Source organism: Zonotrichia albicollis, chromosome 31, assembly GCF_047830755.1.
Source record: "Zonotrichia albicollis isolate bZonAlb1 chromosome 31, bZonAlb1.hap1, whole genome shotgun sequence".
Taxonomy (NCBI): domain Eukaryota; kingdom Metazoa; phylum Chordata; class Aves; order Passeriformes; family Passerellidae; genus Zonotrichia; species Zonotrichia albicollis.
Genome location: NC_133849.1, coordinates 771,304 through 793,022, shown reverse-complemented (window position 1 = coordinate 793,022; position 21,719 = coordinate 771,304). Strand labels below are relative to the sequence as shown.

Here is a 21,719-nt window from a genome sequence, read left to right as displayed (position 1 = left end):
CGGGGAAATAGCCCTGAGCATGAGGAATGTGGGAAGAGCTTCACTCAGAGCTCCACCCTGATCCTCCACCAGAAGATCCACGCAGGGAAATGGCTCTATAGGTGTTTGGAATGTGGGAAGAGCTTCAGTGACCGCTCTCACTGCCTCAGCCACCAGAAGGTTCCTACTGGGGAATGGGCCCTGTGAGTGTCCCAAGTGGGAAGAGCTTCAATTGGAGCTCCCACCTCATCACCCAGAGCGATGCCTTGACCTCACACCACTGGTCCCACATGTAAGAGAAGCCCTGCAAGTGCCCTGACTGTGGGAAGAGCTTTGTCCAACTTTATCACCCATCAGAGGACAAACACTGGATGATCCATGGTGACCCTCATTGGGCAGAGACCCAGTGGTCTACACTGGAAAAAGATATGTTGACCAATTTTCCTGCTGAACCACATTGGGCAGAGACCTGTTTACCCACATTCCAAGTGATCCACATTGGGAAGACAACTGGCTAGTGATGTCCACATCCTCCTTGTTCCCCACAGGCACCCTGATGAATGCAGGGGAAGGAACATCCATTAGAATGCAGACCAACATTGGAAATTCATTGGGCAAAGCAGTCTTGTTGACTTTAGACCCCAAAAAATCTCACCAGCAGCCACCACTCATTTCTTCAGGAGGCATCAAGCAAAACTGGATGATCTTTGAGGTCTTTTGCAACCAAGAAGCCTTTTTAATTCAATTGTTCTAATTCCCTATGGCCCACCAGCATCTTAACAGACAAGTGGTGATGGATTGGTGCAAACACCAAACTATTCAAATCAAAGGCTGCAAAAAGGGCTCTTCCCACCCAAACAGCCCAGCTACAGAGATACTCACAGGACACCAACATGTAAATCCTTCTGTTTGGGGCTTCGTTTTCTTTTGAAACATTTTAATCTCTTACAAACAGATGAAATTGGGGCTAAAATGAAGTAATTAAACAAAGATCTTCAAACCCCAACTATTTCAATTTGATTTAAAGGAGAATTTGGGATTTAGGGGGATAATCCGGAGGATTTGGGGATTTTTATGGAGATTTGGGGTTGTTTTCCTCAAAAATAGGGCTGCTCATGCCAGGTGATTGGGGTGTGCCAACAGTATTGTGTCCCTGTACTGTAATACCTGAGCCCATCTCTTCTCCAGTAATTCCAGTTGGGTGTTCCAGTACTGGGCCTGGCTGTTCCCATATGGGGTATCCCCTCAAAGTGCCCAAAGCACTGTTGAAGTGCTGGAGCTGCTTTAGGTTATAGATGCTCTTGTCCATGAACCTCACCCACTCAGGGTCGTTCAGGAAGTGACTCTGGCCTTTTCCCATCCATAGGAACACCACTGCGTGGGCAAGGGGAGGCATCCCCCTACCCCCACCACCCCACATCAGGTTGGAAGCTCAGGGGGCCATTCTGGACTCCCCTTTCCAGCCCCCAGTCTGCCCCATTGCTGCTGCAGCACCAGCTGCTGTGTGAGGGAAGTCCCCATTTGCTCCTGAGGGATGGACGGGGGACTGGGTGTGGATCTCACTCCCCCTCAGAGCGCCAGGGAATCACTGCAGAGATCAATGACGGAGGACGCGAAGGGTCCTGCACTGGGAACCCTTTTCCCACTGTCCCACCTTCCCTTACGTGTCCTCTCAAACATCTTTCAGTTCCCCCCCACCCCTGCCTCCCTGCTCAACCCAGAGCCGGGGGGGCTCCCAGCACCACCAGTGCCACCAGTAGGGCCCCAGCTGCCGCCCCTCACCCCATGGCCGGGGCCGGGCAGGGAGCAGCAGCCCCAAAGCAGCCGCGCTGCGCTGGCAGCACCAGTCCGGAGCGGTTTGGACTGTGGGGGCATCAGCCGTGCCCGGGCAGGGCCGGACCCCGCCTCAGCTGCCCCCTCCATGTGGGGACAGCTCGGGGGCCCCCGGGAGCCCTCCACGTGTTCCCTTCCCAAATTCCCTGGCAGGGAGCGCTGGGGGTGGGGGCCACAGCTGGAGCCCCGGCTGAGCGCTGCGGGTCTGCCGGGACACTGCCAGCACCGAGCTCTGCTGGGCTGGGCGCTGCCTGAGGGACTGGGCTGCAGCAAGGGGGGACACCCTGCTCCAGCAGGGATGTCCAGGGACCCTCACAAGCCACTACCAACCCCCTCCGGCGGGCTGACCCCGACTGGGTGCCAGGTGCCACCAAAACTGCTTTGTCCCTGCCCTCTGCACATGGACACGGGAGAGAAAAATAAAAGGAAAGGCCCAGGAATTGAGATAAGCACCAGGAGGGATTGCTCCCCAAACACTGTCACAAGCAAAACAGACTCACCCTGGGGTAAGGACCTCAATTTATTACCAACCAAATCAGAGCAGGATAATGCACCTTGTTCCTCCTACTGCTGCTCTGGGACAGAAGCTGGGAGTCCTTCCCCTGTCCCAGCATGGGTCTCCACAGGTCCTTCCAGCAAAGCTGTTCCAGCGTGGGCTCCTCTGCCCAGGGATCCACAGGGCCCTGCATGGAGGCTGCTCCAGCACGGGCTTCCCACGGGCTCACATCCTTCTTTCCGGGCATCCCCCCGTTCCAGTGCAGGCTCCTCCAGGGGCTGCAGGCAGCTCCAGCACCTGGAGCAGCTCCTGCCCCTCCTTCTGCGCTGCCCTGGGAGTCTGCAGAGCTGTTCCTTTCACATGCTCCCACTCTGCTCTGCACCTGATTCCATCTGCACAAGAACTTTTTCCTTCTTGAATCCATTATCCCTGGGGTGTCACTGCCATCTCCTGTGGGCTTAGCGTTGGTGAGTTGTGGATCTGTACAGAAGCTGGTGCTGGCTTTGCTGGACATGGGGAAATTCCTGACAGCTTCTCATAAAAGCTACCCCTGTGGCCCCCTCCTTCCAAACCTGGCCACACAAACCCAGTACACCTGGAACATGGATAAGCAGGTCTTGGCCCAGTGAGGGTAACTGAGAATCATCCAGTGTGGGTCCTCTGATGGGTGATGAAGTTGGAGCAGTAGATGAAGACCTTCTCACAGTCAGGGCATTCTCAGGGTGTTGTGGGGCGTCCACAATGAGTCTCTGTGAATGACCGGCACTCCCAGAGCCCAGAGCAGGCTTGCTTAAACTGCTAACGAACAGTCTTTGTGAGGAGGTCCAAATCTGGTTTATTGCTATGAAGAGGGTCCAAGGACAGACGGCTGAGGAGAGGGTTTTATATGGGGGGGGGAAAGAGGCAGATCCGAGGGTCAAGGGCCAATGGGAATTGAAGTACAAATGGCACAGAGGAGGGGCAGCAAACTGGGAACCAATGAGGTAACCAGGGGCAGAGCACCACAAGAGAGGACAAGAGAGGGGAGAACATTCTAGGGGCAGTACCTATAAAGAAAAGAGGGCAGTTGAACTGGGTGATACCAATAAAGCCTGTTGCATTAACATGAGCCTGGAAATGCCTATGGGTGAGACCACTGTATTCAGAGGGAGTCTCTCTTTGACCCTCGTCACCTTTGCCCTTCCAGGGCAATGGTGGGCCCCTGGGCCTCCACAGCAGGACTTCCCTTACTGGTGTGTCCGTTGGTGTTGAGTCAAGCCAGAGCTGCTGGAGAAGCTCTTCCCACACTCCCCACACTCGTAGGGCCTCTCCCCGGTGTGGGTGCGCCGGTGCAGGGTGAGGTGGGAGTTGCGTTTGAAGCCCTTCCCGCAGTCGGGGCAGCGGAAGGGCCTCTCGTCTGTGTGAATGCGCTGGTGCAGGAGGAGATGGGAGCTGGTCCGAAATCTCTTTGCACACTCAGGACACTCATAGAGCCGTTGTCCACTGTGGATCTTCTCGTGCTGGATCAGGTCAGACCTGGTGCTGAAGCTCTTCCCACACTCCCAACACTCAAAGGGCCGTACCTTGGAGTGCAGGCGCTGGTGGGTGAGGAGGTTGGAGCGGTCACTGAAGCTTTTCCCACATTCCCTGCAGTTGTAGGGCCGTTCCCCTGTGTGAATTACCCGATGGCGGATCAGACAGGAGCTCCGGCCGAAGCTCTTCCCACATTCCAAGCATTCATAGGGGCGTTCCCCTGTGTGGATCATCTGGTGCCGGAGGAGGTGGAAGCTCCGGCCGAAGCTCTTCCCACACTCCAAGCATTTGTGCAGCTTCTCCCCCATGTCAGGCTTCTTCACCAGCTCTGAGCTCTGGCTGAAGCTCTGGCCACCTTCCTGGCACAGGGGGTCTCTTTCCTCCTTGGAGCACCCTGGGCTGGGCTTGCAGCCCCTCCTTGTGTGGGATCTCTGCGGCTTCTCTTCCCCATTGGCTTCCTGTGCTGTGGAGGTGCTCAAAACAGCCTCTTCCGCAATGCTCTGCCAGGGGGATTTCTCCTCCTTGATCTCTACCTTCAGCTCAGTGCCTGGGGGAGGAAGGACAAGGAGAGGATGGGATTTGCCTCCGTGCCAGAGGGAAGGGGAAGGAGATCCCCCCCATTCATCCCTGGCAGGATGGTGTTGGCAGTGGGGTTGTCCTGCAGCTGGGGGCCATGCTGGGCTGGGAGATGGAACAGAAATGAGGGTGAAACGGGAAGTGACTTCCTCCTCACCTGCCTGGCTGTCCTGGAGCATCTTCCTCTTCCTTGCAGCCTCCTCCTCCATTCAGCCAATCCTTAGGAATGACGAATCCTGGTTTTGGGGGAAAACAATGTGTGAGTGTGCTGGAGGTTCCTCCTGCCCAAGTCCATCTCTAGAAATGACCAAGTGTCTTGTGTCCATGAAAACCTCTGAAATACCATGATGCAGAAGAAAAACCCCCTCCAAAATATTAAGATTCAGCACAGGAGTCCTCCAAGATTCCCCCGTCTCTGGTCTCTCCATTTCGGGGTCCTGGAGGTCTTCCCTCTCCTGGGTCCTGCTTAGGGTTGCTGGAAGTTTTAGCGGCCCTAGGGTCCCTTCTCCTCCGAGTCTCTGTTTCGGCTGCTGGGGGTCCCAGGGCTCCCACTCTTCAGGCTCGCCCCACTCCCCGATGCCGGAGAAGTCCCCCCTCCCAGTCACCCGTTTCAGGGTCGACGGAATCCTGCCCTCCCCGTTAACTCTGTGCTTCCACTTTTCTGCTCTCCCGGGGCTATTCCAAACACGCATCGGCCTCTCCGGTGTCCCAGGGCAGGGACAGCCAGAACCGGCGTCCCCTTCCCCGGCCGGGCGATCTCCAGCTGGGAGACCCCGCATCCTGCCCTGGGCTCTGCCGATAGGCACGGCCGGGATCCCCCCGAACAAAACGGGGGCGCCCCAGATATGCGGGCCCGCTCCCCCTGCCTCCCTCCCCGGTCACCGGCAGGACGCGGCGGGGCAGACGCTCCGGGGCCCGGAGGGCTGCGGACACGGCGCGGTGGGCACGCGAATTTCCTCCTCTTCTTCCTCTCCCGCTTTCTGCTGCTTGTTCTTCTTCTCCTTTGCAGATCAGACAGCTGCAGAAGCTGGCCTCCCCGCCCTGCTACATCAACTCGAGGCAAGAACAAAAACGAACAACCCCTCCTCCTCGTCTTTCAGCTTCTCCTCCTTTTCCGGCTCCTGCTCCTCCTCTTCCCTTGCGCCGCCGTCGGCTGCGGGGCGGGGTCGGGACACGGAAAGAAGGGAGAAGGTGGTACAGGAGGTGGGTCAGCCCCGAGCCGAGATGGGGAGAGCTGGGATTCGGGGGGACGGAGCGCACAGGGAAGATGAAGGGAGGTGGCACAGCGGAAAGGGGTTCCCAAAGGGGGTCCCTTCACAGCTCCCTTCCGTAATCGGGAGGGGCTCCCTGCGGCTCTGGGGGAAGCGGATCCTCTCTGGGGGGCTCTGGGGGATTCCCCGCACCCAGCAGCCGGGGGGCAGAGGGGAATGGGAAAGGGGGCTCCGGCACGGCCTCCTGAGCCCCCAGCCGGCTGTGGCGGGGGCACACCATGATCTGTGTCCCTGCCCACAGAGCGGGGTGCCGGCGGATGGGACAGGCCAAGTGCCACTTCCAGAACGGCATTCCAGAGCGGAGCTGGACAGGAACAGCTCGGGCACTCCGAGCTGCACACACAGCTCTGCATCATCCCATGCTGATTCTTGTCTACGTCTCACCCAGCTCTGAGCTCTGGAAATTCTCTTCTTCCATCTGCATTCATCACCCACCAGCACCGGCACACGGGGAATAGCCTTACAAGTATAAGGAATGTGGGAAAAGGGTTCCGAGCATCTCAGATCTCATGAAACATCAGTGGACACACGTGGGAAAATCTCTCCCCAGCCCCCCCTCCTATCAGGCAACACTGTGATCTGAGAAACACTTGTTTAGGCCTTGGCCTTGACAAACAGCCCCTGGGCTCAGCTCCTCTGAACATTGTCTGTTCCAGGGACTGGTGCTGTCCAACGAACTCCAACAGCCTTGGAAATCTTTTTTTTCGCTTGAATAACATCCCAAATGGGATCATATTTTAGTTCTCAGCCTTTCCCAGAAAGTCACCAGCCTGAGCTTGAGCCAGGATGGACAATGTCTGTGAATAAAGCCCATCCCTTGGGCCCTATAAACAGCAGCCCTGAGTGAGTGAGTTACAGTACAAGCTGGCTTTATTGGGCAATTTCACCCGATCACACCTGCACTCTAAGCTGCAGACATCTCACTGCTCAGAGAACTGAGAGGTGTTAAGATCAGACCAATGAGTGGTTTAGACTGGGGCACTTTCAAACCCCCTGTATGAAGCTGGGATCAGACAATAAAGCTCTCTCTATTGTTGCCACTTGCAGCTCTGGAGTGTGTCTCTGTCTCTGAGCACCGGCTCCACGTTACCCCCTTGGAGCTCTGCTGGGCTGCAGCAGCTGTGACAGCGACCTCCGTGTGCTGGGGCCTCTGTGAGCTGGGAGCTCTCCTGTTTGCTGCCCCTGGGGCAGCCCCAAATGGTGCTGGGCTGAGCCCCCCGTCCCTCCTTGAGGCTCTGCCCTGCTCCTGGGGGGAAGATTCGGGCCTGTGGGTATGTTCCTGTTGTGGTGTAATAAATTCTATGTGAAGTTACTGATTAAGTTTCAGTTAAGTGCTATTGGGCCTTTAAGCCTAAACTGTTGAAATCCAGGCTCAGTTCTGCACAGGTCAACTCTGACCCTTGTGACTCAGCAGTGGGGTCTTCCATATTTCTTTTCATCCTTACCCTCTTCTGGTTTTTTTTCCCCTCACCCCTTCCTCCCCCGGAACCTCCTGAGCTACATAAATTGTTTTGGGTTTATTTCACTTTGGATTGTTTGATTTTGGATTTTTGTTCCCTTTTTCTTGGTGTGCTTTAGCCAGGCAATCTTCTCCTCCTCTATCCCTCCTTCTCCATCCCTTCTCCTCCTGCCCCAGGCCCAGCTCCCACTGCCGGCTCCCTCTTCCCCCCAAACCCACAGCATCCCATGGCAGGGGCAGGGATGGAGCTGGGGCAGGGATGGAGCTGGGGGCAGCGCTGGGCTCTCGGCCGCTCAGCTGCCACTGCCAGGGCAGTGTGGGGGGCCAGGCTGGATGCCCTCCATCTTCCCCCTCCTCAAATTCCTCTCCTGGGGGGCACTGAAGGTGAGTGGGGGTTCAGGTGGGGTTCACGTGGGGAATGTTGGGCAATGTGGGTCTGCCTGGCAACTGGTGAGGCATCGGCCAAACCCCTGCAGAACTGGGGGATACCCTGCAACCCCTTCAGGAATGGGGTCTCTCAGTGGGCCTCATCATTGCCAACCTTCAGCTGTCTCATTTCAGACCCCATCCGACCCCTCCTAATCCCCATCCCACCCCTCCCAATTCACGTGCCAGTTCTCCCAAATCCCCTCTCACCCCTCCCAATCCCTATCCCATCTGCCCCAGTCCATATCCCACCCCTCTGGGTTCACATCCCACCCCTCCCCATCCCCTTCCTTCCCCTCCAGGGTTTGGAGCGCTGTGGGACTGAATACTTTTGGGGTGGTATTGAGTCATTTTGAGGTGGGATCAAGCCATTTTTGGCTGGGATGGAGACACTTTCAGTGGCATTGAGTGGTTTTGAGGTGATGGATAGAACCCCTCACCTTTTGGGGTGCAAAGTAATGGAGGAAACTCCTCCAAATTTCCTCAAAAATCCCAAACCCTCCTGAATATCCCCCAGACTAGAAATTCCTCCCCCAGTCCCTGTAAAATGGCGGGGTTTTACACATCTCTGACAAGGTTCTTTATTTTTACCCAATTCTGGGTGTTTTTAAAGGACAGATCACAAGAAAATCAAGGCCAAAATTAAATAATTTACATGTCAGCATTGTTTGAGTATCTGTGGGTTTGGGTTGGGTCAGATTGGGTTGGGTGGGTGAAAGAGCTTTTTTTGGAGGGGTTCCCACAAAATTGTCTCCAAAAATCTTGGTCTCTGCCAGTGCTGGATTACCATGTCTGTGACCAACTTGACTCACCAGGTTGATTCAAGTCCCAACTTGGTCACCGTAGATAACACAATGTGGGTTCTCTAATGGGTGAACTTGGAGCAGTGAACAGATCTCTCCCTGCAAGCAGGGCACTCACAGGGCTTCCCTTACCTGGGGGACTCTTGGTGTTGGGTCAAGGCAGAGCTGCAGCAGCTCCTCCCACCCTGGGACACTCACAGAGCCTCCTCCTGGTGTGGATGTTCGGGTGGCAGGTCAGGTTGGAGCAGTCACTAAAGCTCTTTCCACACTCCCTGCACATGTAGGGCTGTTCCCCAGTGTGGCTGCTCTGGTGGCAGACCAGGCAGGTGCCTCACCTGAAGCTCTCCCTGCATTCCAAGCATATGTAGGGCCGTTCCCTGGCGTGGACACTGCTGGTAGATCAGATGAAGAGGAGGCTGAATCTCTGCATTGCAAGTACGGGGGGAGTAGGGCCATTCCTTAATGTGGATCTTCTGTTGACACATCAGGCTGAAGCTCTGGATAAAGCTCTTCCCACATTCCAAACACTTCTAGGGCTGTTCCCTGTGTGGATCTTCTGGGGCAGCCCAGGCTGGAGCTCTGAGTGAAGCTCTTCCCACTCAATTCCTCACACTCATAGGGCCACGTGCACCCAGTGGTGGATGAAGAAGTTGGAGCTGTTGCTGAAGCTCTTCCCACATTCCAAGAAGCCCTTGTAGGATTTGTCCCCATCATGAAGCATCTGGTCAACCACCAGGTCAGCTGCCTTCCCAACTCAGGGTGGGTCTTTCCTCCTCAGAGCACCACGGGCTGGGTTTGCAGGCCCTCCTTGTGGGGGATCTCCATGGCTTTTCCTCCCTATTGACTAAGTGTGCTGTGGAGCCACTAAAAATGGCCTTTTTCTTAAGGTACTGCCACAGGGATCTGCTCTCTCTGTTCTCCTTCCACAGCCCCATGCCTGGGGGAGGAAGGAACAAGCAGTAGGAAGGAAAAGGACAAGGAGAGAGAAGAAGGAAGAAGGTGAGAAAGGAGATTTGCCTCCATGCCAGAGGGAAGGGGAAGGAGATCTCCCCAGTCCATCCCTGGCAGGATGGCGTTGGCAGTGAGGCTGTCCTGCAGCGATGCTGGGCTGGGAGATGGAGCAGCAGAGAGGGGAAAGGGGCAGTGATTCCTCCTCCCCTGCCTGGGTATCCTGGAGTATCTTCCCCACAGTCTTCCCCATCCAGCCAAGGCTTGGGAATGACAAATTCTGTTTTGGCTGAAAGAAATCAAGGTATGAGCTCGTTGGATTGGGGTTCCTCCTACCCCAGTCCATCTCATGTATATCTATACGGTCATCTTGTATATCTAAATGCCTCAGAAACATGAACACTCAGTGTCAAAAACCCTCACAGCAGTTCTCCCTTCCTAGTTGTCTTTCTGGGGCTCTGGAGGTGCCCCTTCACTGGGCTGCTGGGCCTCCCATGGGTTCTGGGCTTCCCCTCTGCTTGGGTGCTGTTTACAGATGTTTGAGGTGTCCCAGAGGTCCTTTCTCCCCTAATTCTCTTCTTAGAGGGGGATCCCAGGGGATCTCTGGGGATCCCAGGGACCCCCTGATAAGAGAAATGGGTCTCAATGTTTTCACAAAAGACTAGGTCTGAAATAACCAATCAGATTCTGAAAGAATGCATGCGGAGGCACTCAGGAACATCCAGCTGTATGACTTTGTTGCAGAACCCAGACAGTTTGAACTTCTGAGCTTTAGGGGAATCTGCAGTAGGTGGTTCGGGAAGGCTGTACCTCATGCAATGGGGAAACAAAGACGGCAGTACGCGGCCAAAAGTTTAGGGTAAAAGGAGGTTGCATCCTCCTTTTATGAGGAGAGTGCCCACAGGGGTGTGCCCGAGCGGAGTCTCTCCCTTTGCTCGGATTGCAGGGCTCCCCTGTCTCCTCTGTGAGCACTGGCTCTTCACAGGGTGTATGATTTTCCCTCACACCCGTCTCCGGTCTGCCCGCTCGGTTCTCCCCTCTCCGCCCCAGGCTGCCGGCGGCACTGCCTCCTCCGTGCCCCATTTCAGGGTGTCGGGGTTCCCCCCTCGGCTCTCCCAAAGCGCGGTGTCCCCCACGGCCGGCTCTGTGCGATTGCGGGACCCCGCACTCCCCCGGGACACCCCCAGAAAATCCCACCTGCAGGGGATGCCCCGGGATGTTTAGGGCGAGCTCACTTGCAGAACGCTGCGGGGAAGGAGACGATGCTCCCGGGGGCGGTACAGTGAGCGGTGGGCCCCCGAGCTTCCTCCTTCTCCTCCGTTTTCATCCCCCCTCTTACTTCTTGCTCCTCCTGGTCTTGCTCCTGCTCCTCCTCTTCCTCCTCCGTGGTCGTCCTTTCTCCCGCTCTGCGGCACGGCCGCCCTAAGCTAACCCGAACCCCACTACAGCACCGGCTACGGAATGGGGTGACCCCCCCACCCCCCCAGTCATCTCCACAGGGATTGACAGGGAGCTTGGGGACTCCCCTCGCCAGTGCGGATCCGCCTCCCTCCTGCCGAGCCCGAAGGAGCAGCTCCGAGGCGCAAGAGCTGAAGGACAGCCGGGGATCCCCATAGGAACCTCTTTCCCGCTGCCCACCTCCCCTTATCCCCCATCTCCCACCCTTTCCTGACGTCCCTCCAAACTCCAGCTACCTCTCACCACGGTTTAGGGGTGACCGACCTCACATCTACCTCAGAATGGGGTTCCACGCCCCGTTATTCCAACGTTTCTCCCGCTTTTCCACCGTTACCCCTTCTCGCCCGCAGCCACGGAGGATCCCCGTGCCACCAGCACTCCCTGTACGGCCGCAGCATTCCCAGTACGACCCCAGCACTCCCAGTGCGGCCCCAGCACTCCCAGTACGGCCCCAGCTCCCCGCACGCCCCATCCCCAGCGCCGGGCGGTGCCGCAGCCCCAAACCCGGTCCGGATCGGTCCGGCCCAGGGCAGAGCGCCTCCACCTGCCCCCTCCGCAAACGCCCTTCCGAGGGGAAGCCCCCAAAACCTGTTCATTATCTCCAAAATTCGTGGGAAGCAGCACAGCCCTCCCCAAAACGGGCTCTCCAAGGGGCTCCACTCCAAGGGTCAGAACCATGTGTTCACTTCTGGAACCGGCTATACCTAAGAATCCACTCAAGACTGGGGGATACCACAAAACAACCTGCTACTTGGAGGCTTATTCTGAAAGCTCTCAGGAACAAGATCCTCCTGCTTTTCCTTCCTTCCTTCCTTCCTTCCTTCCTTCCTTCCTTCCTTCCTTCCTTCCTTCCTTCCTTCCTGCCTGCCTGCCTGCCTGCCTGCCTTCCTGCCTGCCTTCCTGCCTTCCTTCCCTCCCTCCCTTCCCAGAAAATTAGCTGTGGGTGGTGACGGAAAGGGACAAATTCCCACAGCAGAACTCCCACACCTTGTGGAAGAGGCTGTTTTGAGCAGCTTCATGGCTCAGGAATCCAACAGGGAGGAAAACCCTGGAGATCCCACATGAGAAGGGGCTGCATGCAAACCCAGCCCAGGAGCTCTGAGGAGGAAAGACCCTCCCTGTGCTGGGAAGGTGGACAGAGCTTCGGCCAGAGCTCAGAGCTGGGGCTCCAGCAGTGGCTTCATGATAGAGAGAAGCCCTACAAGTGCTTGGACTGTGGGAAGAGCTTCAGCTGGAGCTCCCACCTCATCCACCCATCCATGCTGCGAACGGCCCTACACGTGTGGGGAATGTGGGAAGAGCTTCAATGACGTCTCCTTCTTGGCCTCCCACCAGCAGCCGCACATTGGGGAACAACCCTACAATAATGGATAATGTGGGGAGACTTTCAACCAGAGCTTCAAGCTCCTCACCCACCAGAGCCTGCACACGATGGAATGGCCCTTTAACTGCCCTGACTGCGGAAAGAGCTTTGTCCACAGTCCCACATGGTCATCCACTGGCACTTCCACAGCGGGGAGAAGCCTTATGAGTGTCCTGAGTGTGGGAAGAGCTCAATTCTCATCAGACATCAACAGACACACACGGAGGAGAGACCTTATGAGCATCCTGACTATGGCAAGAGGTTTTGGAATAGCTCACATCTCATCAGGCATCAGGAGGCACACACCAGGGAGAGGCCCTACGAGTGTCCCGAATGTAGGAAAAGGTTCAGACGGAGCTTTGCCTTGATGAGACACCAACAGACCCACCAGTAAGGGAAGCCCTACAAATCAAATGCCATGACTACAGGAAGAGCTTGAGTTGAAACTCTGAGCTCATCACCCACCAGCACCTGCACACGGGGGAGAAACCATGCAAGTGCTGGGAATGTGGGAAGAGCTTCAGCTGGAGTTCCAGCCTTATCACCCACCAACATCCGGGCACTTGGGAGCAGCCCTACAGCTGAGGGGAATGCAGGAAGGGCTTTAGCTGGAGCTGTTGCCTGATTTGCTACCAGAGGATCCACACAGGAGAACCACCCAGTGTGAGGAATGTGAGAAGAGTTTCACTGTCTCCAGCCTTATCACCCAGCAGTGCCTGCACACTGGGGAATGGCCCTACAAGTGTCAGGAATGTTGGGAAGGACGAAAGTTTGACAAGAAAGTCTCACAGATATGTATGCTTGGCAGAAAGATTTTTAAATATAGAGTCAGGTGAAGGAATAGAGATGGAAGCAAGTTTTGATATAAAAGAAAATTGCTGAGTCAGTCTTACTGGATAACCAAGAAGGCAAAGGGTGTGTTAGTTAGAAGTTAGTTTTTATGGCTTAGAGCAAAAGATAAACCCACCTCAAACAAGATGTTTTTACCAAGCAGAAAGATAGCACAGGCAAACAAGACAGCAAAGTTGCAAGTAGAAAAAAGGTCTCAGAATTTTCCACTGCAAGAAAACTGAAAAACAACTTCTAGCTTAAACTGTAATGTACTGACTTTTAGTGATTGGAGAATAGTAACATGAATATGGTAATTATAGCAGTTATGATAGGCTATAGGTAATAGTTAAGGTATAGATTGGTTCTACTGTATGAAGATGCTCAGCAAAGAAAAGTATCTAATGCAATGTAACCAAAACCAAAGGGTCTCCAGGCCTGCCTGCAGCTGGAGCTGACAGCTGGAGGCACAGCTGTCACCCACGACCCTGGGCTGCTGTAACCTCTTGGATGGAATAAACTGCATTTTGTATACAATAAACTGCATTTTGGAGACTGCCTGGAGTCCCACATCTCTCATTTAGGCTCTTACAGGAAGAGCCGTAGCATCACCCACTACCTGATCTGCCACTAGATCCATGCTGGGGAACAGCCTTACAAGTGTCCCTAGTGTGGGAAGAGGTTTCAGAATGGTTCAAATCTCATCAGGCATGATGCATGCACAGGGGATGCACACAGAGCAGAGGCCCTTCCCCTGTACCAGCTGTAGGAAGAGCTTCAACTGTAGCTCCAATCTCATCAGCCACCAAGACATTCACAGCTGGGTGAAACCCTGTGAGTGCTGGGAGTATGTGAGGAGCTTCTGCAGCTCTGCCTTGACCTCACACTGCGCCCATCAACAAAGGAAGCCCTTGTGAGTGCCCCAGGGGGAGGAGGGGGGAAGAGCTTTGGTTATTGGTCCAACTTCTTCCCCCACTGGAGGACACACACTGGATGATCCACAGTGACCCACATTGTGCAGAGACCTGATGAGCCATCCATATGCAGAGCTGGGATGCATTCAGAAGCAGCTGTTTTTTTGAGGCCTGTGATGAACAGGCATAATTTGAGGACTGGGATGTTCCCCAAGTGACCACCAGAGACCCTTAAATGACCCCCAACTCTAACGTAAATGAGTTCCAAGAACTGATTTAAATATGTAAAAGAATTTGAGGGGAATGTTCAGCATATATGTATGAGTTTGGAAAATGTATTAATATATATTAGTTATATCAATACAAACAAATGTGAGACGTAGCTGAGTGTGTATGATACGAGAGTCACACCTGCACACACCTAGCACTGAAATAAATCTGCTTTCTAATAGTGAAATTACAGAGTTAAAGACTTTAGTTCCTGTTTCCGTGACATTTTCTTGTCATCCAGCCCCACCCCGTGTACAATCCCCAGTTCCAAACAGGCAGCGGCACTCCCTGCCCCACACAGCACTGGGAGCTCCAGTCCTTGAGGGGTATCCTTATTCCACGGAAGAATCTCCACATCCCTCTCCCCCTGCGAACTGGAGACTCAGGAGACATCAGGAGACTCTGCAGTTAAAATATGGGATGGGGCTGTTACAGTCTGAAGGCCTGCACTGTCAGTCTGTGCCAGCTCAGCAGCTTTGGATAAGTTATCACTTGGTTGATCCTTTATCCTGGTATTTTAACAGATCTCCTGTATCTTATCTCACTGTCATTTAATGCCAAAAACAGTGGAAACCTCCTTCTTCATTTACCGCTGGCATATTTGCAAACATGCATTGTTCGAGTTGTTTGACCCCATTCAGGCAGAGCATCCGGGTACAGGCCTCCCATGGCATGTCCCTGCCCACTGTCCCACCCCAATTTTCCTCATTCTCCCATTCATTTCCCATCGTCCCTTCAATCCCCAGCTCCCCTGGCAGCTTAGCTTCAGGGTGTTCCCACCCCCCACCCTGTCCCCTCTTGGTTTGGGGCTGCCACCTCCTCCACTAAACTTGGGGGTTTGATGTGCCCCTTTCACTGACTTCCGTGGATGCCATATCACTCCCACTCCATTTACGGGTCCCAGACCAAACTTTCCACCTCTTCCCCATCGCCCTCAGATCCCCAGCCCACCATACCCCGCTCTGGGTGTGGGGAGGTCCTACCCCACCCTTTTCCTGTCCTGTCCGCACTGCTTCCCATCGTCCCCCTCCCTGCTTCCCACCCTTCTGTCACAGACATCTTTTATGAAAAATCCTTTCCTTAGGATTTTTCCTCCTGAGAAGCTGAGAGGCCTCAGGAACAAAATATTAACAATGGTTATCTGCTGCTGTGGAATTAATAGGTGGATCTGTGATTGGCCCATGTTGGTTGTTTCTAATTGATGGCCAATCACAGTCAGCTGGCTTGGACAGAGAGTCCAAGCCACAGGCCTTTGTTATCATTCTTTCTTCTTCTATTCTTAGCTGGCCTTCTGATGAAATCTTTTCTTCTATTATTTTAATATAGTTTCAATGTAATACATATCACAAAATAATAAGCCTTCTGAAACATGGAGTCAGACCTTCGTCTCTTCCCTCATCCTAAGACCCCTGTGAACACGGTCACACCCCTCCACCCCCATCCCCTTTCCCCGAGTGCTCCGTGCCCGCAGCCGAGGGTGCTCCCAGTGCCACCAGTGCCCCCAGATGTCCCCAGTAGGGCCCCGGCTGTCCCCAGCAGGGCCGCGGCTGTCCCCAGCTGTCCGATCCCCAGTGCTGGGTGGTGCCGACAGCCTCAAGCGCAGCCGCCTGTGCAGCGGGGGGGGGGCTCCCAAAGCGGCCCCGGGAGCACCAGGCCCGGACCCGCGCGGAGCATCGGCCATGCCCGGGCCCTGCGGGGACGGCGCGGACGGGCCCGGCCTGGGCGCCCCCACCTCCCCCCGCCCCAAATTGCCCAGGCGGGGGATGCTGGGGGCCAGGGGGCTGCGGGTGGGCAGCGAGGGGGCTGAGGGGGCTGGGGCCGAGGGGGGCTGCGGGCAGGCAGCACTGGGGCTGCGGGTGGGCAGCGCTGGGGCCGAGCGGGGCTGAGGGGGCTGCGGGTGGGCAGTGCTGGGGCTGCGGGCGGGCAGTGCTGGGGCTGAGGGGGCTGTGGGTGGGCAGCGCTGGGGCCAAGGGGGCTGTGGGTGGGCAGCGCTGGGGCTGCGGGTGGGCAGCGCTGGGGCCGAGCGGGGCTGAGGAGGCCGTGGGTGGGCAGCGCTGGGGCTGAGGGGGCTGCGGGCGGGCAGCGCTGGGGCTGAGCGGGGCCGCCTGGCACGGGGGATCATCGTGGGCTGGGCGCTGCCGCAGGGCCGGGGCTGCAGCAAGGGGACACGCTCTGCTCCAGGGGGAGACCTGAAATAGGGGTACCCCACAAGCTGGTTATAACCCCTCAGCCACCGGAGGAACCACGGGGTCACCCCAACCTCCCAAAATGAGGGCAAGGGGCCTTCACAAGCCATTTATAACCCTGAAAATTGGCAGAAAACAGCAAGATCCTGTCCAAAATAGGATCACCTCATCCTCCCATAACAAGGGGGCATCACTGCAGCCCCCAAGAATAGCGGGGAGTCACCTCAACACCCGAAAATAAGCAGTATATTCCCAAAAGCCGTTCATAATACTTCAAAACCAGCAGAAAGCAACATGGTCCTCCCCAAAATGGGCTCCCTGTTCCAAGCGGAGGAGCTGTGGAGCCCCTTTTCCAAGTGCCAGAGCCACGTCTCCCCCTTCTCCTACCACCCCCAGGATTCTGGGTACCCCAAAAACTCGCTCAGGAAGGGGGGTGCCCAAAAAATCCTCTCAGGAATGGGGAATATCTCAAAATCTCTTCAGGAATGGCAGATACCCCAAAACATCCACAGATTTGGGGGATACCCTGAAACACCCTTGGGGACATGGTCCCCCCATCCTTAACACCCTCTATCTTTTGCTAATTTATTCCAGATCCCTTCCTAGCCCTCCCAAAATTCATTCTAGCCCCTAACCTGCATCCCACCAATCCCAATCCCAATCCCACCCATCCCAGATATGAAGATCCCCTTTCCAAACCCTATTTCCTCCATCCCTTCCCAAACCCCATCCCACTCTTCCAAACTCCATCTCACTTCTCCCAGTCTACATCCCACTCCACCCCAAACCCCATTCCCACCCTCCCAATTCACATCCCACCTCTCCCAATCCCATCACACCCCTCCTGGAGGTATTAAGGGTGCTGTGGGATCACATGATTTTTGGGGTGGAATTGAGACATTTTGAGACGTTTGGAATCATGCCCTTAAGGGGTGGGACAGAGCTATTTTAGGTTGGGATTTAGCCATTTTCAGCAGGATTGAGTAATTTTGATGTAACTGATTGATCCCTCTTGGATTTGGAGTGCAAAACAATGGAGAAAACTCTCCCACATTTCTCCAAATATCCCCTAGAACTCCAAAATTTCAATAAATGTTGGCAGTTCAGAGGTTCTATTCAATTTTTTTACCCCAACCTTGGGTGTTTTTAAGGGATAAACATGAATCAAAAGAAAATCAAGGCCAAAATAAAAAGATTTAGATGTCAGCATTGTGTGAGTGTCCATGGAGTTGGCTTGGGTGGGTGGAAGAGCCTTTTTAAGAGGGGTCTCTACCCCACTCTGTTCAAAATTTTGGTCTTTGCCCCAGTCCATCACCATTTGGCTGTGCAAGACACCCATGGGCCAGAGAGAATTAGAATTGTGGAATTATTTAGGTTGGAAATGACCCTAAAGATCATCCAGTGTTGCTTGATACCAGAGGAAGAAATTATTGGATGGAGCAGATGAGATTTTTTGGGGTCTAAAGTCAACAAGTCCACTCTTCCCAATGAATTTCCACCATCAGTCTGTGTCCCAGTGGATGTTCTTGCCCCTCTGCTCATCCAGGAGCATATGGAGAACCTGAAGGATGTGGAAACCACAAGCCAGATGCCTTCCAAAGTGGATCACGAGGAACGTGGGTCACCTCATGCTCTGCCCAGCACGGATCCTCCAATGCTCTTCCCACAGCTGGAGCGCTCGTAGGGCTTCTCTTACCAGTGGGTCCGCTGGTGTGAGGTCAAAGCAGAGCTCTGGGTGAAGCTCTTCCCACATTCCCCACACGTGTAGGGCCGTTCCCCAGTGTGGACGCGCCAGTGCTTGACCAGGTCAGAGCTACGGATGAAAGCCTTCCTGCAGTCAGAGCAGCGGAAGGGCCTCTCCCCCGTGTGCATCCGCTGGTGCAGGACGAGATCGGAGCTGCTCTGAAACCTCTTCCCACACTCGTGGCACTTGTGGGGCCGCTCCCCAGTGTGGACACGTTGGTGGATGACGAGGCTGAAGCTGCGGTTGAAGCTCTTCCCACACTCCAAGCAGTTATAGGGCCGTTCCCCGGTGTGCAGCCGGCGGTGGCTGATGAGGTGGGAGCTCTGGATAAAGCCCTTCCCACATTCCAAGCAAACATGTGGCCGTTCCCCAGTGTGGAAGCGCTGGTGGTATGTGAGGCTGGACCTCTTGCTGAAGTTCTTTCCACATTCCAAGCACTTGTAGGGGCGTTCCCCTGTGTGAAGGCGCTGGTGGACCACCAGGTCAGAGCTCTGGCTGAAGCTCTTCCCACACTCCCCACACGTGTAGGGCCGTTCCCCAGTGTGGATCCTCTGGTGCCGGATGAGGTGGGAGCTCCAGCTGAAGCTCTTCCCACACTCCAAGCACTTGTAGGGCTTCTCCCTGTCAGGAAGCTGCTCATGGATCACCAGCTCTGAGCTCTGGCTGTGTTCCTGGCACTGGGTAGGTCTTTCCTCCTCAGAGCTCCCTGGGCTGGGTTTAAAGCTGCATCTCGTGGGGGATCTCCGGGGCTTTTCCTCCTTGCTGAATTCCTGTGCTGTGGAGCTGCTTAAAGCAGCCTCTTCCACGAGGTTCTGACATGGGGATTTGTCTTCCCTGGCCTCTGTGTGCAGGTCATTCCCTGGGGGAGAAGAAGGAGAGGAAGGAAGAAGGAATGAGTGAGTCAAAGGAACAAGGAGAGGAGGGATCGAGGAGAGATAGGAAGGAAGAAAGAGCAGAACAGGGAGAGGAAGGAAGTGAGGAAGGCAGAAGAAGGAAGGAGGGGAGGAATGAAAAAGGAGGACGAAGGAGAAGAGGTAACAAAGAAGGGGAAGAAGGAGAAAGGAGAGGAAGAAATAAGGAAAAGGAAGTAAGAGGAAGGAGCACGAAGAAAAAGGAGGAAGGAAAGACAGGAAAGAGAAGGAACAAAGAAAAGAAGAAAGAAGAAGGAACAAGGAGAGGAAGGAAAAACCAGAAGAAAAGGGAGGGAGAAACAAGGAGAAGGGAGAAGGAAGACGGAGAGGAAGGAGATCTGCCTCTGTCCCAGAGGGAAGGGGAAGGACATCCCCCCAAATCCATACCCAGCAGGACAGCTGGGGTTGTCCTGGAGCCAAGGGTAATGCTAGGCTGGGAGACGAGGCAAAAGAGAGAGGGAAAGGGGCAATGATTTCCTCCTCACCTGCCTGGGTGTCCCAGAGCATCTTCCTCTTCCTCGCAGTCTCCTCCTCCATCTGGCCAAAGTTAGGGAATGATAAGTCCTGGTTTTGGCAGAAAAAACAAGATGTGAGTGTGCTGGATGGGAGATTCCTCCTGCCCAAGTTCATCTCTAGAAGTCCCTGTGCATCTTGTCTCTATAAAAGTCCCTAAAACACTAAGACACAGGCCTCCAAACACCAAGATTCAGCTGAAACCTACTCTAAAATAGAAAATTCAGCCCAAAAAACTACAAACAGCCAAGATTTAGCCCAAAATCCGATTAAAAAAAAAAAGATCTACCCCCCAAAAACTTCAAAATATCAAGATTCTGCCAGACAAAAATCTCCCAGGAGGTCCCCCTCTCTGGTCTCTCCACTTTGGTGTCGCAATGGTCCCCGTTCTCCAGGCTGCTGGGGTTCCTCCATGTACTGGGGATCCTTATTCTAGGATGCCAAGGGTCCTAAGAATCCCAGAGGTTTCCCCACTTTGAGGTTTTGGTGCTCGCTCTTCTCTGGGTTGCTGGGGGGCCCTTGTGTCGTGTCCCCCCCCTCCGCCGTGGTCCCCCTGCTTAGGGACACCAAGGATTTTGGAAGTCCTGTGCGTGTTTTCTCCTCTCACTATCTCCTTCAAGATGCTGGGCGTTCTCGAATTCCTCCCACCCTGGGTTTCCCACTTTGGCGTTCCTTGGGGAGCCGTCTCCAATCTATCCCCCCTCTCCGGGTCCTCCGTTTCTGGCTCCCGAGGGTTTTCCCTCTCCACGCTTCTCCCTCTCCGTGCCCGACCCCTCTCCAGGCAGCCGGGGATCCCGCAGCTCCAGTGCGGCGTCTCTCCAGGGCTCCTCCCCGCACCTCGGCTCTTCGGAAGGGCCCCCAGAACCGGAGTGCCATCCCCGTCAGCACCGGGCCACGGCCATGGGGGCGGGCTGGCAATGCAGGCGGCGGGCCCGAGCACAAACCCGCACCGCGGGCTGGCCATGGAGGCGGCGGGCCCGAGCAGAAACCCGCACCGCGGCTCCGGGAACGCGGCATGCCCCGGCCCCGCCGCCGGGACCGCTCCAAACAAACCCCATCTCCCGGACACCCTCACCGTCCTCCCAAGGGGCATTTCCGGCTCAGCTCTGGATTTCCGGCAGATCCCAAATCCCCCTCCCAGAAAAACTCTACCAGGAGCCCCACGAGCCGCCCTCTCCCGTCACCTGCGGGACGCGGAGGGCAGGACCGATGCTCCCAGGGAGCCGGGGCTGCAGTTACAGCGAACTGCGGGCTTGTGGCTCCTCCTTTTCCTGCCCCTCTTCCTGCCCCTCTTCCCTTCCTCTTTCCCGCCTCCTCCTCCGGCTGCTTCTTTTTCTGCTGAATCCTTGCTGTTCCTTGTCGTCCTCCTTGCGTTCTCCCCCTGATTCTGCTCGTTCATCCTGTGAAAAACGCCAATCACTTGTTTTTAAAATTTTTAAAACTTTAATAGCAATAAAATGGTTAAATTAGACAATTAGACACAATTAGAGTAATAACAATTTGGACAAATTGAATTAGGACAATATGAGACAATAAAAGCAAAGTGTTACGGATGTTCGGGTACCTTTTTCTGGGCATCAGGAGCCGAAAAAGGACCCCCGTTAACAAAGGATTAACCCTTAAGAACAATAGGGTGTTGCATATTCATACACCTCATACACGATGCATAAATTCCATTCAAACACAGGATTCCGTCTGGTCTTCATCAACTTCTCCCCTCTAATCCTAACAGCGCCTTCGAGGCGGGAAGAAGTTCGTTTCTTCTGATAAGAAGGCAATAAATTATTTTTCTCTGAAAGATTTCGGGGTCCTGTGGCTGCTCTCTCACTGCAAGTCCTTTCCTTTAAACAAAGCATCTCACATAGCATCATTTCTATTTTAACAATTTTTATAACCTAAAACTATATTTAACACAGTACTTAAGAAAATTAATAGAGCATTACTTCCTACCACAACACATACAATATTAATTTTAATATTTGCGAAAAAGCCAATCATAAAATACATGCATTTTTCACAATCCCTTCTTCTCCTCTTCTTCCTCCTCTTCCAGGCACCCTACCTGTGTCTATAGACTGGGAAAGCAGAGACTGGAGAGCAGCTGTGGCAAGGGCCTGGCCATCCTGGTCGATGCTCGTGCGGATCCGAGTCAGCCGTGCCCTGGCAGCCAGGAGGGCAGTCCGTGTGTTGGGTGCATCAGGCCCAGCATCGCCGGCCGCACCAGGGACT

General features: G+C 54.8%; 1 protein-coding gene across 1 annotated transcript; it reads right to left on the bottom strand.

Annotated features, from left to right (window-relative positions):
* Positions 1-2,313: 2,313 nt before the first annotated feature.
* Positions 2,314-20,559, bottom strand: LOC102065310 (uncharacterized). Its single transcript, XM_026798701.2, is given in 5 exon segments — positions 2,314-4,367; positions 5,800-5,971; positions 17,955-18,925; positions 19,463-19,541; positions 20,262-20,559. Coding segments are annotated over 5 exon segments (2,301 nt in total). The 5' UTR covers positions 20,508-20,559; the 3' UTR covers positions 2,314-3,534.
* Between the last annotated feature and the right edge of the window lie 1,160 nt (positions 20,560-21,719).